General features: G+C 49.7%; 1 protein-coding gene across 4 annotated transcripts in view; it reads right to left on the minus strand.

The window, feature by feature from the left end:
• Positions 1-1,952: 1,952 nt before the first annotated feature.
• The window catches only part of JAK1 (Janus kinase 1), a 100,245-nt gene continuing 79,621 nt past the window's right edge, over positions 1,953-22,576 (minus strand). For 3 of the 4 annotated variants that reach the window (XM_083157690.1, XM_083157689.1, XM_083157688.1), the window contains exons 17-24: positions 12,071-12,221; positions 11,369-11,463; positions 9,885-10,077; positions 9,579-9,703; positions 8,797-8,969; positions 7,288-7,405; positions 6,819-6,929; positions 1,953-4,371 (exon numbers count right to left, since the gene is read on the minus strand). In XM_083157690.1, the coding sequence (XP_083013816.1) occupies positions 4,270-4,371; positions 6,819-6,929; positions 7,288-7,405; positions 8,797-8,969; positions 9,579-9,703; positions 9,885-10,077; positions 11,369-11,463; positions 12,071-12,221 (1,068 nt within the window). In that variant the 3' untranslated portion in view covers positions 1,953-4,269. The remainder of the gene's footprint in view (positions 4,372-6,818; positions 6,930-7,287; positions 7,406-8,796; positions 8,970-9,578; positions 9,704-9,884; positions 10,078-11,368; positions 11,464-12,070; positions 12,222-22,576) is intronic. The other variant, XR_014454534.1, reaches the window with a different exon arrangement.

A 22,576-nucleotide genomic window follows, 5' to 3' on the forward strand; every position in this document is an offset into this window, starting at 1 on the left:
TGTGGAGCTGAGATGAACAGTAACTGTCTGCACATAAAATGCTGCAATGTAGAAGCAAACGCTCTATCCCCCAACACAAGTTCTGTTCTTCTATTTATACAGACTTAGTCACATACACTATACAAGGGCACATCAGATTGTTCAGCGCAGTCACCTCATGCAACCTAGTCACATCTCATCTTTTTTGTGTCTAAGATGCATTTTCTGGAGAGAGAAAAAACCAGCTCCAACGTCGGTTGTACAGGACCTGACAGCTCACTCGCAGTAGGCATCTTGAGTTGTGTGGCTCGGTTAGATGTAGGACAGTGGTTCCCAACCCTAGTCCTCAAGTACCCCCAACAGTGCACATTTTCCAGATCTCACAGAATCACAAGTGACATAATTAGCTCCACCTGTGGATCTTTTAAAATGTGTCTGAATAATGAGTGCACCTGCCGGGTGATCTGGAACATGTGCACTGTTGGGGGTACTTGAGGAGCAGGCTTGGGAACCACTGATGTAGGAGAACACAGTATTACAGAGGGTATTTGGTGTTTACGTCCCAAAAGTGGACAGTTCCTTCCGACCTGTTTAAAGCCTAAAGCACCTGTTGATGGACCAGTTTAGGGTGTGGTCAACAAGACAGGTCTGTGGTGCCCATGAACTTCAAGAAGGTGTCCTTACACGTTCCTAGCAGAGTCGGGACAGTCATTTCAGCGCACCAAAGGGTTCTTTACAAACTTAATGGCAGTAATGTCTGCCTGCCTTAAGATTCGGGGGAAGGTCACAATCAACCCATCCCTAGAAGATCTACTGGCCAAGGCAAATGTATTCTTGGTGACAAACATGGAACCAACTCACCAGTTCTCTGGTACTGGATCTCAATGATGAGGATTACCAACCTCTTTAGTCCCAAATAAAAGGGTCTTTGGACTCCAGAGGAAGATATTGATCGGGCATTTGGTGTAGTCCAGTAGCAGAGATCTGGCCCAGTAAGTCTTGTAGACAAACATTCTAAACATAGGAGAACCAGCCTGATGCCTTCATATGAGACACCAACACTTCACTTGGCACCCTGGTGCTGTAGTACTGTAGCCAAGTTCCTTAGAGCTAAGGGTGCCCATACACTAGTAAGATTTATCTTCAGATCTGGCTGGTTGGAACAAAAACATGGTTATGGATGAGTGACAGTTTGTCAGTTTTCCAGCATTTCCAAGCAAATGGTCAACTGTCACGTGCGCTCATCCATAACCATGGTTTTGTTCCAACCAGACAGATCTGCAGATAACTCTGCGTGTGTATGGCCACCTGCAAAGTTTTTCAGTGAGGTCCAGACCATACTGAAGGCTCAAAAGCCTGTTTGGACCAACAACCATCATATAGTCTTCATACATGGTTCACTTTCCTCATTTTCCTGGAGTTTTGAGGAAAGGAATGTACAGTACGGTGTCTGCTGTCAGGGTGTGATCCTCAAGTCTGTGCTCTGGTATAAGAGCAGCACTGAGCACATCTAGGCAAACCTATGCTGAGAGTCCCCCAGACACTCAAGTAATGCCAGGTCCAATCACTAAGGAGGAACATTGGACACATCTATACCCTCCATTGGATCGAGCATTCTTTTCTTCTTCATCCACTTGGTGCTTTACGGTGGGAAATAGGCAGTGACCACAACGAGCATGGGCACTTTAAATATTAGTGTGGTTAGCTCCTCCCCTTCTACTCCGACCCCCCCCCCCCTCTCCCCTCCCAAGGCAGTCTTAGATTGTGCCCCGTAGGAGCTGGTCCAGACAGAATTGCTCAAGACTGCCTTGGGGGAGGGGCCACACTGTTTCATATTTAAAGTGCCCATGCTCCTTGTGGTCGACTTCTATTCCCCACTGTAAAGCACTCCAGTGCCACCTGTGGACTCGGAGAAAAGGATTTAACGTATGTACAAAATCTTGTTTTTGTCAGTCCAATGAAACAAACTGGACTCTGGTTATCTATAATATTTATTAATGTAAAAAGGCTACAAAGTGCTTATATTCACATTTCAATAGTACGGTCAAAAAATGCAAATAAGAAAAACAGTATTTGTTTCCATCATTTACATGCAGCACTTATGCGTTTCGCTCTGACCTCTAGGGCTCATTCACACTTCAAAAGTGGACCAAGGAAAATCAGCGATGCTGTTCTCACCTCTGTGTTCTACCATAAAGTAAATATGGAAAATGCAGCATAAACCACCAGCAAGGAGAACAGAAAGCGCAGAGTCTTTTACCTGTGTTTCTATACCGCAGAGAACACTTCACTGTGACAGTCGCTCATGTAATGGGGACAGAGAGATACCTTTATAAATGGAGAGCTAGTGAAGGATGAGTTTGAAGCAGTTACAATGTTGTTACTTTTCTTTTTTGAAGAGTTTATGGCTATTAGTTTAAAAGATTTAATTATAGGCCGATCATATGGTGAATTCAATTGTGTGCACCACCTGACGAAAGTAAATCGCGAGGTAATTAAAGCTATTCAATTGTTTCTACAATGCAAACCCACTACACGTGGAGAACACATTTAATGTCGCTGCCTCCGTAGTAGTTTGGGCACCCAAAGCAGAACTTTGTTTTACCCAGCAGCAACTTTGGAAGTATCGGTCAACTGCGTAACAAGCTAATGGACATCTGATATGAGCTACAATTGAATAGATACCAGTTAAACATAGCCTCACAGTGGGAAAGGGGTACAACAACTGAATAAGCCCCTACATATTTCAACCATTTTTGTAGCACATATATGTGAATGAGCCCTATATCTCCAGCAGCTACGTATTGTACAGAATCCTGAATAAGCCACAGGGGAAAAGCACCATGTACAGTAAGTGCTAAAAGCAGCAGATAGGTGCATTGGTATTTACACAACAATTCTTACTGGTTTATGAAGATTTCGTAACTTTTACCAATCGATAACTCCACACAAGGAAAGCTTAACAGGCTGCAAAGCTGATGAATATTATACAGAGTGTCACATGATCCCTGAGATGTCACATGATCTAGAGATGAACCCGTGATACATCATTTTGCCGATTGTGAGGGTTGTCTACAAAGCTACATAGTGGGGATGAGGACCGTACGCAGTGGAATACGGTTTTAAAATGTGTATTGGTTGTTTTTTTTTACATTTGGATTATTATTTTTACATATAGATTTTTATTTTTTATAGCGCCAAAATGTTTATTTTATGAAAAACCACGTTCTCGAGGGCTCCTTTGACCCTTGCAGCCAGAGAATGTGCCTGGTAGTCCCCAGGAATGAATCCACGTAAAATCTAGGATAAAACACATTGGTACATTAAATGTCTCAAACTATATATTTTCTTTCTGGTTTTGCACCGAGCAGCGGAGGATTTTCCCAGATTTTGGAATCAATGTAACCAAGATTTACACCGAGGCTTTTATATATTATTTCAGATAGCAATCTATCCGTAGTAGTCGTTATGGGGCTGGTGTAGACGTGACGTTGCGCCTGTTTGTGCGTATTTTCAGCTGCGCGCGCCCCAGGTCTGAGAACATGCGAGGACGGAGGATAGAGTCGGAATAATATCTGTTGCATTTCCACTGGTCACCAACATGGTGTAAGTGAGCTCTTCTCACACAGTCCGACAAGGGGGCGTAGACAGAACTGCCGAATACGCCAAGTTGGGCACAAGTGTGATTGCACCAATTGTCAACTGAAGTGTACATATAGGGGTGGCCCTGCTCGCAATTACATTACGTTGACTATAAAGACAGCAAAGCACGCCCCCGTCTACACCAGTGGTTCATCCCGCAAGACGTCTATGCCGACCTATTATTGGTGCCTAGTGACAGTCTCATGAATATCTTTATGGGCCAATGATAGATGCAGGAATTCAACTGGTTTCCAGTGGATGAGCTCAACATGATAACGTGGGTTACAGCACAACATAGGAGACGTCGGTCTGAAGGAACATGAAGCAGTTTCAGTGTCTGTTGCCCACATCCATCCCAATGCTGTAGGATAGTCTACTAGAGAGGCGACAGCAGGTAGACGTCCACTAGAGAGGCGGCAGCAGGTAGATGTCCACTAGAGAGGCGACAGCAGGTAGACGTCCACTAGAGAGGCGACAGCAGGTAGACGTCCACTAGAGAGGCAACAGGTAGACGTCCACTAGAGAGGCGACAGCAGGTAGACGTCCACTAGAGAGGTGGTCCGTCCACTAGAGAGGTGGTCTATATTGTAATGCTTCCATAGGAGCAGCTTCTAGTCCCGGAGTCCGGCAGATCCTACCATGTAGTAGTTACATCTTCTTGATCAGGTCTGTGAAGCCTCGGATGAGGTCCTGGAAGGTGGCGCGAGTACTAGGGTTCTGCTCCCAGCACCTCAGCATCAGGCTATAGACCTGGCAGGGAGACAGGAAGTAACAAGTCACAGTTCCTGTGCAATAGACGACATGTACCACAGAATATTCCTCTGTTTAAGCATAAATTGCTGAGATGTTCAAAAAAGGCGCAATAATTCGATGTGGCCTGATTACTGCTGACACATCGCACGTGACCTGATTACTGCTGACACATCGCACGTGGCCTGATTACTGCTGACACATCGCACGTGACCTGATTACTGCTGACACATCGCACGTGGCCTGATTACTGCTGACACATCGCACGTGGCCTGATTACTGCTGACACATCGCACGTGGCCTGATTACTGCTGACACATCGCACGTGGCCTGATTACTGCTGACACATCGCACGTGGCCTGATTACTGCTGACACATCGCACGTGGCCTGATTACTGCTGACACATCGCACGTGGCCTGATTACTGCTGACACATCGCACGTGGCCTGATTACTGCTGACACATCGCACGTGGCCTGATTACTGCCGACACATCGCACGTGGCCTGATTACTGCCGACACATCGCACGTGGCCTGATTACTGCCGACACATCGCACGTGGCCTGATTACTGCTGACACGTCGCACGTGGCCTGATTACTGCTGACACGTCGCACGTGGCCTGATTACTGCTGACACGTCGCACGGGGCCTGATTACTGCTGACACGTCGCACGGGGCCTGATTACTGCTGACACGTCGCACGGGGCCTGATTACTGCTGACACGTCGCACGGGGCCTGATTACTGCTGACACGTCGCACGTGGCCTGATTACTGCTGACACGTCGCACGTGGCCTGATTACTGCTGACACGTCGCACGTGGCCTGATTACTGCTGACACGTCGCACGTGGCCTGATTACTGCTGACACGTCGCACGTGGCCTGATTACTGCTGACACGTCGCACGTGGCCTGATTACTGCTGACACGTCACACGTGGCCTGATCACTGCTGACATATCACACGTGGCCTGATCACTACTGACAGACACTGACATACCACACGGCCTGATCACTACTGACAGACACTGATGTACCACATGCAGCCTTATCACTGACATACCACACGCGGCCTGATCCCTACTGACAGACACTGACATACTCCATGTAGCGTGAACACTACTGACAGACACTGACATACCATACGCAGCCTGATCACTACTGACAGACACTGACATACCACACACACGGCCTGAGCACTACTGACATATACCACATGCAGCCTGATCACTACTGACAGACACTGACATACCACACACGGCCTGAGCACTACTGACATATACCACATGCAGCCTGATCACTACGGACAGACAATGACATACCCCATGTAGCCTGATCACTACCGACAGACACTGACATACCATAAGCAGCATGATCACTACTGACATACATGTAGCCTGATCACTACTGACAGACACTGACATACCACACACACAGCCTGAGCACTACTGACATATACCACATGCAGCCTGATCACTACTGACAGACACTGACATACCACACACGGCCTGAGCACTACTGACATATACCACATGCAGCCTGATCCCTACTGACAGACACTGACATACCATGCGCGGCTGATCACTACTGACAGACACTGATATAACACACGCGGCCTGATCACTACTGACAGACACTGACATACCACATGCAGCCTGATCACTGACATACCACACATGGCCTGATCCCTACTGACAGACACTGACATACCAAGCGCTGCCTGATCACTACTGACAGACACTGACATACCCCATGTAGCCTGAACACTACTGACAGACACTGACATACCATACGCAGCCTGATCACTACTGACAGACACTGACATACCACACACGGCCTGAGCACTACTGACATGTACCACATGCAGCCTGATCACTACGGACAGACAATGACATACCCCATGTAGCCTGATCACTACCGACAGACACTGACATACCATAAGCAGCATGATCACTACTGACATACATGTAGCCTGATCACTACTGACAGACACTGACATACCACACACACGGCCTGAGCACTACTGACATATACCACATGCAGCCTGATCACTACTGACAGACACTGACATACCACACACGGCCTGAGCACTACTGACATATACCACATGCAGCCTGATCACTACGGACAGACACTGACATACCCCATGTAGCCTGATCACTACTGACAGACACTGACATACCATACGCAGCATGATCACTACTGACAGACACTGACATACATGTAGCCTGATCACTACTGACAGACACTGGCATATCACACGCAGCCTGAGCACTACTGACATATACCACATGCAGCCTGATCACTACGGACAGACACTGACATACCCCATGTAGCCTGATCACTACTGACAGACACTGACATACATGTAGCCTGATCACTGCTGACAGACACTGACATACCACACGCAGCCTGATCACTACTGACATATTACACATGTCGGTCTGTACCTCATTGGGGCAGTTTGCAGGAATTGGCAGCCGCTTCCCTTCCTCCAGCACACGCACAAGCCGAGTCACCGTCATCTGGCCTTGGGTTGGTCCAATCAGTGCCAAAAACATCTATTGAGAGTAGAAGGAAAGATCCATGCTGTGGTCAGACATTGGGAAGTAGCAGGCTAGACTAGTCACACTGACTGTACAGCTACTGGGGGGGGGGTTTCGCTGCGGTGTGAGGAGTGCGCTCAGCGGGCCGCAGTCTATAACTCTGTTCACGCGCCTCACTGTATTACCCTCTCCTACCCCACACGCCATCCACTGTTATGTCCTTAGCAATTCTGCCTCTCTGAGAAAACACCACAGCATTATGGTTTATCCCCCCAGAAGCTATAACAGCAAAACGGATTTACTTTAATTGTATGAATATAAAAATACATTTACAAATCTGGGTTTTGCGTCATAGCAAAATAGATCCTATTACCTCCATGGGACTGAATTCCGAATTGCAGCAGGTCATTATCTCATACAGCGTCACGCCGAATGACCAGACGTCAGAGGCGATGTAAAACTTGCTGTGCAGCAAACACTCGAGGGCGTACCTAGGGCACAGCAACACAGGGGTTAGGTATATACAGTATACAGGTGTAACAATACAGCACGCACACCTATAGCACAAGACTGCACACACTGACACACCTGAAACAAGGATACACACGCACCCATCACACAAGAGTGCATACACATACCGACACCCCCGTCACACAAGAGTGCACACACATACCGACACCCCCGTCACACAAGAGTGCACACACATACCGACACCCCCGTCACACAAGAGTGCACACACATACCGACACCCCCATCACACAAGAGTGCATACACATACCGACACCCCCCGTCACACAAGAGTGCACACACATACCGACACCCCCATCACACAAGAGTGCATACACATACCGACACCCCCCGTCACACAAGAGTGCACACACATACCGACACCCCCCGTCACACAAGAGTGCACACACACCCCTGATGAAGCTGGGGGTATTATCCCAGAGAAATGCTCTGAGCCTGAACCAGACCTTCTGGTACCATCTACTCCTTACGCTCGCCCCATTGTGACTGCACCTTCTGGATTAATAAGGATTCTCTCACTTTATTACATTTCCCCCAATGTGTAATTTATCAGCTTCATGATATATACTTTTATATAGTATATATATATAGAGAAAAGTTCTGTAGATGGCCGGCACTCCAAAAATCTGGGTTGTAGGGTCGGGTGCCCTCCCTGGGAGAGAGAGAGTCTCTATCCAATATAGCGTTGCTGCATGGGTGGCACTCCAGAAATCACGACAAATACACAGGTGTCAGGTCACCTGACACCTGTGTATTTGTCGTGATTTCTGGAGTGCCACCCATGCAGCAACGCTATAGTATATATATATATATATATATTTTTTTTTTTGTCTAGTTTAATGTGACTAGCAGCGAATCGGCAGCCATGCGTATCCACCACAGAAGACAATGCATGCCGCAGTGGACAGACGCATTTATTCCCATCTCTCCACACCAGAGAAGATGTACCTGGGTGGAAGGCGAATCCCAAATGCCGATAACGGTCAGCAAGCCGCTATATTCCGGCTTCAACCATTTGCCACTGGTTTATTCTATCCCGGGATAGACGCTGTGGCGTACCGTACCGTTGGAACAAATGTTTACACAATTATGGGGCTCTTCTCCCTTGTAGGGGTCCACAACCCCCATAGAGGGAGAATAGAACCTGTAGCGAGCCACCGAGCCTGCAGCATGGCGAGCCCATGCGATCCCGCAAGGAGCTTCTTTGCGCTCGCCCCCCTGTCAGAGCACCGGCAGTCGGGATTCCAACATCGGGGATCCCCCCTGTCGTAGCACCATACCCGTATACAACGGCCTAGACCACTGTTGTGATGTAATAACAGATGCGTGTAGACACATGTCCACAAATACTTACCAGAACACAGGACTGTCCATGTCGTCCTTCACCGTATAATACTCCTTGTCTGTTTCGATTGCTTTGGTTAAACCAAAATCTCCGATCTTCACCCGGTGCTCGTTTTCTACCAGGACGTTTCTTGCCGCCAGATCCCGGTGCACGTACTGACACGAGCCCAGGTAATCCATTCCCTGATAAACAGAGACAGTGGATCATCAGACTTGGGACGCAGAGAGCTTGTTACTCCCTCGTAGGTGGCAGATTAGGTGAATGAACAGGTTATAAACCGATGCGGAATGACTGGTGCAACTTGATTAGCAACAGACGCCACTACCCCACCGCCTTTCTCATGACCTCCAACTGCACAGCCAACCCTTAAGGATTTGTAGCCATAGGACGGGCTGGAGGGCTTCTTGGAGCGCCGCACCTTCTGCCTCTATATATACCGCCCCCACTTTGAACCATGGATTCTAATGGAAAATGATGTATACATTAAAGCTGTGTTTTGGGCATTAAAGAAATGGAAGCTGTGAGAACTTAGAAGATGGGCTGTTTAAGAGCACTGGAGTTAAGCCCCGCCCCTGGAGCCAAGCCCCATTCCCACTGCTGATAAGCCTAAACCCCGCCTCCGGTGATGTCACCCACCAATCACCGAGAGAGCAGAGAGGTGTGGTCTGCAGACGTTCCCTTACAGACAGGTGAAGAGTTGCCGCTAGCGACCCAAGCTCACAAGCAGAAGGAATCATCCCAGGTGCCAACGGGCGGGCAGCCTCTGACGGGTGCAATGCGGCAGGACATACCTTGGCAATCTGTATGGCGTATTCCAGCTGCTGCTTCAGGTTTATTTTGTTGACATTCCTTGGCATATATTCCTTTAAGCTCCCGGACGGCAGGTACTCCATTATCAATTTGATGCCGCTGCCTCCTGCAAACGAAAAGAAGCGACAGATGACGTCAGTACATCTATGCCCAGCTTTCAGCGCGTGGCATGTAACCGAATCGCCCCATAACTGCTGTGCCCCCCCACAAGTGATCTGCAGAGAGGTACGCAGGAGACGTTACTCTGGGACCCTCTGTACACACACAGATGTATGAGCCGTGATTACCGTCCTCCGCGCAGATCCCCTTGTATTTCACTATGTTTTCATGGTACAGGTTCCGCAGGATTTGGATCTCTTTGTTCAGGTCGGAGATGTGAGTTCCTCCCGATCCCGGCTTCAGCGACTTCACCGCCACAAGCTCCCCGGTGTTGTCACCTTCCGGGTCGTATCTGCACAGCTCCACTTTCCCAAAGTGACCCTAAGGGGGGGGGACAGAGGGTGGGAAAATTAGCCGCGTACAGCTGCGGAGGTGGATACAGGGCCGCGCATGGGGGATACAGGGCCGCGCATGGGGGATACAGGGCCGCGCATGGGGGATACAGGGCCGCGCATGGGGGATACAGGGCCGCGCATGGGGGATACAGGACCGCGCATGGGGGATACAGGGCCGCGCATGGGGGATACAGGACCGCGCATGGGGGATACAGGACCGCGCATGGGGGATACAGGACCGCGCATGGGGGATACAGGGCCGCGCATGGGGGATACAGGCCCGCGCATGTGGGATACAGGACCGCGCATGGGGGATACAGGGCCGCGCATGGGGGATACAGGCCCGCGCATGGGGGATACAGGCCCGCGCATGGGGGATACAGGGCCGCGCATGGGGGATACAGGGCCGCGCATGGGGGATACAGGGCCGCGCATGGGGGATACAGGGCCGCGCATGGGGGATACAGGGCCGCGCATGGGGGATACAGGACCGCGCATGGGGGATACAGGACCGCGCATGGGGGATACAGGCCCGCGCATGGGGGGTACAGGACCGCGCATGTGGGATACAGGGCCGCGCATGGGGGATACAGGGCCGCGCATGGGGGATACAGGGCGGCGCATGGGGGATACAGGGCGGCGCATGGGGGATACAGGGCGGCGCATGGGGGATACAGGGCGGCGCATGGGGGATACAGGGCGGCGCATGGGGGATACAGGGCCGCGCATGGGGGATACAGGACCGCGCATGGGGGAAACAGGACCGCGCATGGGGGATACAGGACCGCGCATGGGGGATACAGGACCGCGCATGGGGGACATTACTACACCTATCAGGTCATAGATGTAGATGCACATTATATTTGGGGGGGGGGGGGGGGGGTGTTTAATCGTTATGATGCGAAGAAGTAACAATACCGATGCCTCGTGTCTTGTACAGTTAGTGTGTAGTGTAGTCATTATTTAGCCTCCAACTTGGACGTTCTCTGTGTAAATACAGACGGGGTCACTTTGTGTGACTTAACGTGGACAAGCTGAGACGTGGCACCTCTGTGGCCCCTGTGCAGAACAGCCCCTCAGCTTCCTTACATCCCAGCTGTATTGTGCCAGGAGAGTTGTGCTGCGAATTGTTACCTGTGCTCTGTTGTAGTGTCTCAGTTACTGTTCTGTTAAGTTCTGTGTTCCCTGTATTGTTCTGATGTGTGCCCTATGTACGGCGCTGCCAACCATGTGTGGCACCCTATGAATAGAAGATAATAATAATATTTAAGCCTCACCTCCCCCAAGTCCCGCACTCGCTTCAGGAATCTCTTCTCAAACAGACTTGGATCGACTTCTGCAGAAAGCGAGGTCACTGAGACGATGTCTGGATCTGAGAGGACGGAGGATACATTATTAAGTGCAATTCCCAACGCTCCTGTCATGTCAGCCGTTAGTCTATACACAGTTACAGGCCAATAGTACATTCATATGAAAACTTCCAGCAGGGGAATCCAATGAAACCCTGCACCTAATCACCAACCCAATTCAATCAGCGATGTAATTATATGAATTGTATTTTGATATACTTATATATTTTTTATTCTAATTAAATTTATATTTTTCAAGAGAACCGTGTAAACAAATTATTTAAACAGCAGGCGCTGACACAAACCCCCCCTTTTTTATTTAACTGTTTTGGGTTTGTGACTAAACCCTGTGTCAGCTGCCTTTAATTGCGCAGCACACACCACAAATTTTCTTCCAATTCAATCAGCGCGGAATACACCAGGAGATGAACCGTAGAAGGGGGATCACCTCACAGCAAGTCACCCAGAGAAGGCTGCCTCTGAGGGTAAAGTATGGCTTATGGCGGACTGACCTGTTTTATTGAACGGCTCCGGACAGGATACCCCCCCCCCCCCCCACTAGCACAATGTAACCAGGGATAATACAATGTGCCCGGTGTACAATGCTCGGGTGACAGGCCGACCACTCACTCTGTTTCTCCAGCTTATCGATCTCCCGCATTATGGCCCGGAAGAAGGGTCTCCTGTTGGTGTCGTAGTTCATGCAGTTTATGATGAGATTGGCCAGCTCCTCACAGGATGGTTTCGGTAACATGAAACAACCCTCATAAAATCTCTCTTTCTGCAAAATAAAATGGAAACGTTACTCGGATTAGCCACTGACGGACACAGGGAAAGCAAATGGTCTTCTACTTTCTGGGTGCGGCAGGAGCCAGACGGCAAAAGGGCCCAACGGGCTGGTTTTACTTCGGTGAATGGACGCACATCTCCCACTGCAGGCCCTGAGCTTCCCCTCTGATCAGCTGGTAACAATCACGGTAGCATGATGTCAGGAACCGTTAGGTCCCTACACCTGGCCTCATTACACAGCCTGCTCCACCTGTCCAATACCATGTAACATAATGACGGGAGGCGGAGGCACTGTGCAGAGACAATGTAACACTACTGCGCAATGACACAGCCTGCTCCACCTGTCCAATACCATGTAACATAATGACGGGAGGCGGAGGCACTGTGCAGAGACAATGTAACACTACTGCGCAATGACACAGCCTGCTCCACCTGTCCAATACCATGTAACATAATGACGGGAAGCGGAGGCACTGTGCAGAGACAATGTAACACTACTGCGCAATGACACAGCCTGCTCCACCTGTCCAATACCATGTAACATAATGACGGGAGGCGGAGGCACTGTGCAGAGACAATGTAACACTACTGCGCAATGACACAGCCTGCTCCACCTGTCCAATAACATGTAACATAATGACGGGAAGCGGAGGAACTGTGCAGACACAATGTAACACTACTGCGCAATGACACAGCCTGCTCCACCTGTCCAATAACATGTAACATAATGACGGGAAGCGGAGGCACTGTGCAGACACAATGTAACACTACTGCGCAATGACACAGCCTGCTCCACCTGTCCAATAACATGTAACATAATGACGGGAGGCGGAGGCACTGTGCAGAGACACAATGTAACACTACTGCGCAATGACACAGCCTGCTCCACCTGTCCAATAACATGTAACATAATGACGGGAAGCGGAGGCACTGTGCAGAGACACAATGTAACACTACTGTGCAATCACACAGCCTGCTCCACCTGTCCAATACCATGTAACATAATGACGGGAAGCGGAGGCACTGTGCAGACACAATGTAACACTACTGCGCAATGACACAGCCTGCTCCACCTGTCCAATAACATGTAACATAATGACGGGAAGCGGAGGCACTGTGCAGAGACACAATGTAACACTACTGTGCAATCACACAGCCTGCTCCACCTGTCCAATACCATGTAACATAATGACGGGAAGCGGAGGCACTGTGCAGGGACACAATGTAACACTACTGCGCAATGACACAGCCTGCTCCACCTGTCCAATAACATGTAACATAATGACAGGAAGCGGAGGCACTATGCAGAGACACAATGTAACACTACTGCGCAATGACACAGCCTGCTCCACCTGTCCAATAACATGTAACATAATGACAGGAGGCGGAGGCACTGTGCAGGGACACAATGTAACACTACTGCGCAATGACACAGCCTGCTCCACCTGTCCAATAACATGTAACATAATGACGGGAAGCGGAGGCACTGTGCAGACACAATGTAACACTACTGCGCAATGACACAGCCTGCTCCACCTGTCCAATAACATGTAACATAATGACGGGAAGCGGAGGCACTGTGCAGACACAATGTAACACTGCTGCGCAATGACACAGCCTGCTCCACCTGTCCAATAACATGTAACATAATGACGGGAAGCGGAGGCACTGTGCAGGGACACAATGTAACACTACTGCGCAATGACACAGCCTGCTCCACCTGTCCAATAACATGTAACATAATGACGGGAAGCGGAGGCACTGTGCAGGGACACAATGTAACACTACTGCGCAATGACACAGCCTGCTCCACCTGTCCAATAACATGTAACATAATGACGGGAAGCGGAGGCACTGTGCAGGGACACAATGTAACACTACTGTGCAATGACACAGCCTGCTCCACCTGTCCAATAACATGTAACATACTGACGGGAAGCGGAGGCACTGTGCAGAGACACAATGTAACACTACTGTGCAATGACACAGCCTGCTCCACCTGTCCAATAACATGTAACATAATGACGGGAAGCGGAGGCGCTGTGCAGGGACACAATGTAACACTACTGCGCAATGACACAGCCTGCTCCACCTGTCCAATAACATGTAACATAATGACGGGAAGCGGAGGCGCTGTGCAGGGACACAATGTAACACTACTGCGCAATGACACAGCCTGCTCCACCTGTCCAATAACATGTAACATAATGAGGGGAAGCGGAGGCACTGTGCAGGGACACAATGTAACACTACTGCGCAATGACACAGCCTGCTCCACCTGTCCAATAACATGTAACATAATGACGGGAAGCGGAGGCGCTGTGCAAAGACACAATGTAACACTACTGTGCAATGACACAGCCTGCTCCACCTGTCCAATAACATGTAACATAATGACGGGAAGCGGAGGCACTGTGCAGAGACACAATGTAACACTACTGCGCAATGACACAGCCTGCTCCACCTGTCCAATAACATGTAACATAATGATGGGAAGCGGAGGCACTGTGCAGACACAATGTAACACTACTGCGCAATGACACAGCCTGCTCCACCTGTCCAATAACATGTAACATAATGACTGGAAGCGGAGGCACTGTGCAGGGACACAATGTAACACTACTGCACAATGACACAGCCTGCTCCACCTGTCCAATACCATGTAACATAATGACGGGAAGCGGAGGCACTGTGCAGAGACACAATGTAACACTACTGCACAATGACACAGCCTGCTCCACCTGTCCAATACCATGTAACATAATGACGGGAAGCGGAGGCGCTGTGCAAAGACACAATGTAACACTACTGTGCAATGACACAGCCTGCTCCACCTGTCCAATAACATGTAACATAATGACGGGAAGCGGAGGCACTGTGCAGAGACACAATGTAACACTACTGCGCAATGACACAGCCTGCTCCACCTGTCCAATAACATGTAACATAATGACGGGAAGCGGAGGCACTGTGCAGGGACACAATGTAACACTACTGCGCAATGACACAGCCTGCTCCACCTGTCCAATAACATGTAACATACTGACGGGAAGCGGAGGCACTGTGCAGAGACACAATGTAACACTACTGCGCAATGACACAGCCTGCTCCACCTGTCCAATAACATGTAACATAATGACGGGAAGCGGAGTCACTGTGCAGGGACACAATGTAACACTACGGCGCAATGACACAGCCTGCTCCACCTGTCCAATAACATGTAACATAATGACGGGAAGCGGAGGCACTGTGCAGACACAATGTAACACTACTGCGCAATGACACAGCCTGCTCCACCTGTCCAATAACATGTAACATAATGACGGGAAGCGGAGGCACTGTGCAGACACAATGTAACACTACTGCGCAATGACACAGCCTGCTCCACCTGTCCAATAACATGTAACATAATGACGGGAGGCGGAGGCACTGTGCAGGGACACAATGTACCACTACTGCGCAATGATACAGCCTGCTCCACCTGTCCAATAACATGTAACATAATGATGGGAAGCGGAGTCACTGTGCAGGGACACAATGTAACACTACTGCGCAATGACACAGCCTGCTCCACCTGTCCAATAACATGTAACATAATGACGGGAAGCGGAGGCACTGTGCAGGGACACAATGTAACACTACTGCGCAATGACACAGCCTGCTCCACCTGTCCAATAACATGTAACATAATGACGGGAAGAGGAGGCGCTGTGCAGACACAATGTAACACTACTGCGCAATGACACAGCCTGCTCCACCTGTCCAATACCATGTAACATAATGACGGGAGGCGGAGGCACTGTGCAGACACAATGTAACACTACTGTGCAATGACACAGCCTGCTCCACCTGTCCAATACCATGTAACATAATGACGGGAAGCGGAGGCGCTGTGCAGACACAATGTAACACTACTGCGCAATGACACAGCCTGCTCCACCTGTCCAATAACATGTAACATAATGACGGGAAGTGGAGGCACTGTGCAGAGACACAATGTAACACTACTGCGCAATGACACAGCCTGCTCCACCTGTCCAATAACATGTAACATAATGACGGGAAGCGGAGGCACTGTGCAGGGACACAATGTAACACTACTGCGCAATGACACAGCCTGCTCCACCTGTCCAATAACATGTAACATACTGACGGGAAGCGGAGGCACTGTGCAGAGACACAATGTAACACTACTGTGCAATGACACAGCCTGCTCCACCTGTCCAATAACATGTAACATAATGACGGGAAGCGGAGGCACTGTGCAGAGACACAATGTAACACTACGGCGCAATGACACAGCCTGCTCCACCTGTCCAATACCATGTAACATAATGACGGGAAGCGGAGGCGCTGTGCAGAGACACAATGTAACACTACTGCGCAATGACACAGCCTGCTCCACCTGTCCAAAACCATGTAACATAATGACGGGAGGCGGAGGCACTGTGCAGACACAATGTAACACTACTGCGCAATGACACAGCCTGCTCCACCTGTCCAATACCATGTAACATAATGACGGGAAGCGGAGGCGCTGTGCAGAGACACAATGTAACACTACTGCGCAATGACACAGCCTGCTCCACCTGTCCAATACCATGTAACATAATGACGGGAGGCGGAGGCACTGTGCAGACACAATGTAACACTACTGCGCAATGACACAGCCTGCTCCACCTGTCCAATAACATGTAACATAATGACGGGAGGCGGAGGCACTGTGCAGACACAATGTAACACTACTGCGCAATGACACAGCCTGCTCCACCTGTCCAATAACATGTAACATAATGACGGAAAGCGGAGGCACTGTGCAGGGACACAACGTAACACTACTGCGCAATGACACAGCCTGCTCCACCTGTCCAATAACATGTAACATACTGACGGGAAGTGGAGGCACTGTGCAGAGACACACTGTAACACTACTGTGCAATGACACAGCCTGCTCCACCTGTCCAATAACATGTAACATAATGATGGGAAGCGGAGGCGCTGTGCAGACACAATGTAACACTACTGCGCAATGACACAGCCTGCTCCACCTGTCCAATATCATGTAACATAATGACGGGAAGCGGAGGCGCTGTGCAGAGACACAATGTAACACTACTGCGCAATGACACAGCCTGCTCCACCTGTCCAATAACATGTAACATAATGACGGGAAGCGGAGGCGCTGTGCAGGGACACAATGTAACACTACTGCACAATGACACAGCCTGCTCCACCTGTCCAATAACATGTAACATAATGACAGGAAGCGGAGGCACTGTGCAGAGACACAATGTAACACTACTGCGCAATGACACAGCCTGCTCCACCTGTCCAATAACATGTAACATAATGACGGGAAGCGGAGGCACTGTGCAGGGACACAATGTAACACTACTGCACAATGACACAGCCTGCTCCACCTGTCCAATACCATGTAACATAATGACGGGAGGCGGAGGCACTGTGCAGACACAATGTAACACTACTGCGCAATGACACAGCCTGCTCCACCTGTCCAATAACATGTAACATAATGACGGGAAGCGGAGGCACTGTGCAGAGACACAATGTAACACTACTGCGCAATGACACAGCCTGCTCCACCTGTCCAATACCATGTAACATAATGACGGGAGGCGGAGGCACTGTGCAGAGACAATGTAACACTACTGCGCAATGACACAGCCTGCTCCACCTGTCCAATAACATGTAACATAATGACGGGAAGCGGAGGCACTGTGCAGGGACACAATGTAACACTACTGCGCAATGACACAGCCTGCTCCACCTGTCCAATAACATGTAACATAATGATGGGAAGCGGAGGCACTGTGCAGGGACACAATGTAACACTACTGCACAATGACACAGCCTGCTCCACCTGTCCAATACCATGTAACATAATGACGGGAAGCGGAGGCGCTGTGCAAAGACACAATGTAACACTACTGTGCAATGACACAGCCTGCTCCACCTGTCCAATAACATGTAACATAATGACGGGAAGCGGAGGCACTGTGCAGACACAATGTAACACTACTGCGCAATGACACAGCCTGCTCCACCTGTCCAATACCATGTAACATAATGACGGGAAGCGGAGGCACTGTGCAGACACAATGTAACACTACTGCGCAATGACACAGCCTGCTCCACCTGTCCAATAACATGTAACATAATGACTGGAAGCGGAGGCACTGTGCAGAGACACAATGTAACACTACTGCGCAATGACACAGCCTGCTCCACCTGTCCAATAACATGTAACATAATGACGGGAAGCGGATGCACTGTGCAGAGACACAATGTAACACTACTGCGCAATGACACAGCCTGCTCCACCTGTCCAATAACATGTAACATAATGACGGGAAGCGGAGGCACTGTGCAGAGACACAATGTAACACTACTGCGCAATGACACAGCCTGCTCCACCTGTCCAATAACATGTAACATAATGACGGGAAGCGGAGGCACTGTGCAGAGACACAATGTAACACTACTGCGCAATGACACAGCCTGCTCCACCTGTCCAATAACATGTAACATAATGACGGGAAGCGGAGGCACTGTGCAGAGACAATGTAACACTACTGCGCAATGACACAGCCTGCTCCACCTGTCCAATACCATGTAACATAATGACGGGAAGCAGAGGCACTGTGCAGACACACAATGTAACACTACTGCGCAATGACACAGCCTGCTCCACCTGTCCAATAACATGTAACATAATGACAGGAAGCGGAGGCACTGTGCAGACACAATGCAACACTACTGCGCAATGACACAGCCTGCTCCACCTGTCCAATAACATGTAACATAATGACGGGAAGCGGAGGCACTGTGCAGACACAATGTAACACTACTGCGCAATGACACAGCCTGCTCCACGTGTCCAATAACATGTAACATAATGACGGGAAGCGGAGGCACTGTGCAGAGACACAATGTAACACTACTGCGCAATGACACAGCCTGCTCCACCTGTCCAATAACATGTAATATAATGATGGGAAGCGGAGGCACTGTGCAGAGACACAATGTAACACTACTGCGCAATGACACAGCCTGCTCCACCTGTCCAATAACATGTAACATAATGACGGGAAGCAGAGGCACTGTGCAGAGACACAATGTAACACTACTGCGCAATGACACAGCCTGCTCCACCTGTCCAATAACATGTAACATAATGACGGGAAGCAGAGGCACTGTGCAGAGACACAATGTAACACTATGGCGCAATGACACAGCCTGCTCCACCTGTCCAATAACATGTAACATAATGACAGGAAGCGGAGGCACTGTGCAGACACACAATGTAACACTACTGCGCAATGACACAGCCTGCTCCACCTGTCCAATAACATGTAACATAATGACAGGAAGCGGAGGCACTGTGCAGGGACACAATGTAACACTACTGCGCAATGACACATCCTGCTCCACCTGTCCAATAACATGTAACATAATGACGGGAAGCGGAGGCACTGTGCAGACACAATGTAACACTACTGCGCAATGACACATCCTGCTCCACCTGTCCAATACCATGTAACATAATGACGGGAGGCGGAGGCACTGTGCAGGGACACAATGTAACACTACTGCGCAATGACACAGCCTGCTCCACCTGTCCAATAACATGTAACATAATGACGGGAAGCGGAGGCACTGTGCAGGGACACAATGTAACACTACTGTGCAATGACACAGCCTGCTCCACCTGTCCAATAACATGTAACATACTGACGGGAAGCGGAGGCACTGTGCAGAGACACAATGTAACACTACTGTGCAATGACACAGCCTGCTCCACCTGTCCAATAACATGTAACATAATGACGGGAAGCGGAGGCGCTGTGCAGGGACACAATGTAACACTACTGCGCAATGACACAGCCTGCTCCACCTGTCCAATAACATGTAACATAATGACGGGAAGCGGAGGCGCTGTGCAGGGACACAATGTAACACTACTGCGCAATGACACAGCCTGCTCCACCTGTCCAATAACATGTAACATAATGAGGGGAAGCGGAGGCACTGTGCAGGGACACAATGTAACACTACTGCGCAATGACACAGCCTGCTCCACCTGTCCAATAACATGTAACATAATGACGGGAAGCGGAGGCGCTGTGCAAAGACACAATGTAACACTACTGTGCAATGACACAGCCTGCTCCACCTGTCCAATAACATGTAACATAATGACGGGAAGCGGAGGCACTGTGCAGAGACACAATGTAACACTACTGCGTAATGACACAGCCTGCTCCACCTGTCCAATAACATGTAACATAATGATGGGAAGCGGAGGCACTGTGCAGACACAATGTAACACTACTGCGCAATGACACAGCCTGCTCCACCTGTCCAATAACATGTAACATAATGACTGGAAGCGGAGGCACTGTGCAGGGACACAATGTAACACTACTGCACAATGACACAGCCTGCTCCACCTGTCCAATACCATGTAACATAATGACGGGAAGCGGAGGCACTGTGCAGAGACACAATGTAACACTACTGCACAATGACACAGCCTGCTCCACCTGTCCAATACCATGTAACATAATGACGGGAAGCGGAGGCGCTGTGCAAAGACACAATGTAACACTACTGTGCAATGACACAGCCTGCTCCACCTGTCCAATAACATGTAACATAATGACGGGAAGCGGAGGCACTGTGCAGAGACACAATGTAACACTACTGCGCAATGACACAGCCTGCTCCACCTGTCCAATAACATGTAACATAATGACGGGAAGCGGAGGCACTGTGCAGGGACACAATGTAACACTACTGCGCAATGACACAGCCTGCTCCACCTGTCCAATAACATGTAACATACTGACGGGAAGCGGAGGCACTGTGCAGAGACACAATGTAACACTACTGCGCAATGACACAGCCTGCTCCACCTGTCCAATAACATGTAACATAATGACGGGAAGCGGAGTCACTGTGCAGGGACACAATGTAACACTACGGCGCAATGACACAGCCTGCTCCACCTGTCCAATAACATGTAACATAATGACGGGAAGCGGAGGCACTGTGCAGACACAATGTAACACTACTGCGCAATGACACAGCCTGCTCCACCTGTCCAATAACATGTAACATAATGACGGGAAGCGGAGGCACTGTGCAGACACAATGTAACACTACTGCGCAATGACACAGCCTGCTCCACCTGTCCAATAACATGTAACATAATGACGGGAGGCGGAGGCACTGTGCAGGGACACAATGTACCACTACTGCGCAATGATACAGCCTGCTCCACCTGTCCAATAACATGTAACATAATGATGGGAAGCGGAGTCACTGTGCAGGGACACAATGTAACACTACTGCGCAATGACACAGCCTGCTCCACCTGTCCAATAACATGTAACATAATGACGGGAAGCGGAGGCACTGTGCAGGGACACAATGTAACACTACTGCGCAATGACACAGCCTGCTCCACCTGTCCAATAACATGTAACATAATGACGGGAAGAGGAGGCGCTGTGCAGACACAATGTAACACTACTGCGCAATGACACAGCCTGCTCCACCTGTCCAATACCATGTAACATAATGACGGGAGGCGGAGGCACTGTGCAGACACAATGTAACACTACTGTGCAATGACACAGCCTGCTCCACCTGTCCAATACCATGTAACATAATGACGGGAAGCGGAGGCGCTGTGCAGACACAATGTAACACTACTGCGCAATGACACAGCCTGCTCCACCTGTCCAATAACATGTAACATAATGACGGGAAGTGGAGGCACTGTGCAGAGACACAATGTAACACTACTGCGCAATGACACAGCCTGCTCCACCTGTCCAATAACATGTAACATAATGACGGGAAGCGGAGGCACTGTGCAGGGACACAATGTAACACTACTGCGCAATGACACAGCCTGCTCCACCTGTCCAATAACATGTAACATACTGACGGGAAGCGGAGGCACTGTGCAGAGACACAATGTAACACTACTGTGCAATGACACAGCCTGCTCCACCTGTCCAATAACATGTAACATAATGACGGGAAGCGGAGGCACTGTGCAGAGACACAATGTAACACTACGGCGCAATGACACAGCCTGCTCCACCTGTCCAATACCATGTAACATAATGACGGGAAGCGGAGGCGCTGTGCAGAGACACAATGTAACACTACTGCGCAATGACACAGCCTGCTCCACCTGTCCAAAACCATGTAACATAATGACGGGAGGCGGAGGCACTGTGCAGACACAATGTAACACTACTGCGCAATGACACAGCCTGCTCCACCTGTCCAATACCATGTAACATAATGACG

The sequence above is a fragment of the Crinia signifera genome, chromosome 8 (genome assembly GCF_055691185.1).
Source record: "Crinia signifera chromosome 8, ASM5569118v1, whole genome shotgun sequence".
NCBI lineage: Eukaryota > Metazoa > Chordata > Amphibia > Anura > Myobatrachidae > Crinia > Crinia signifera.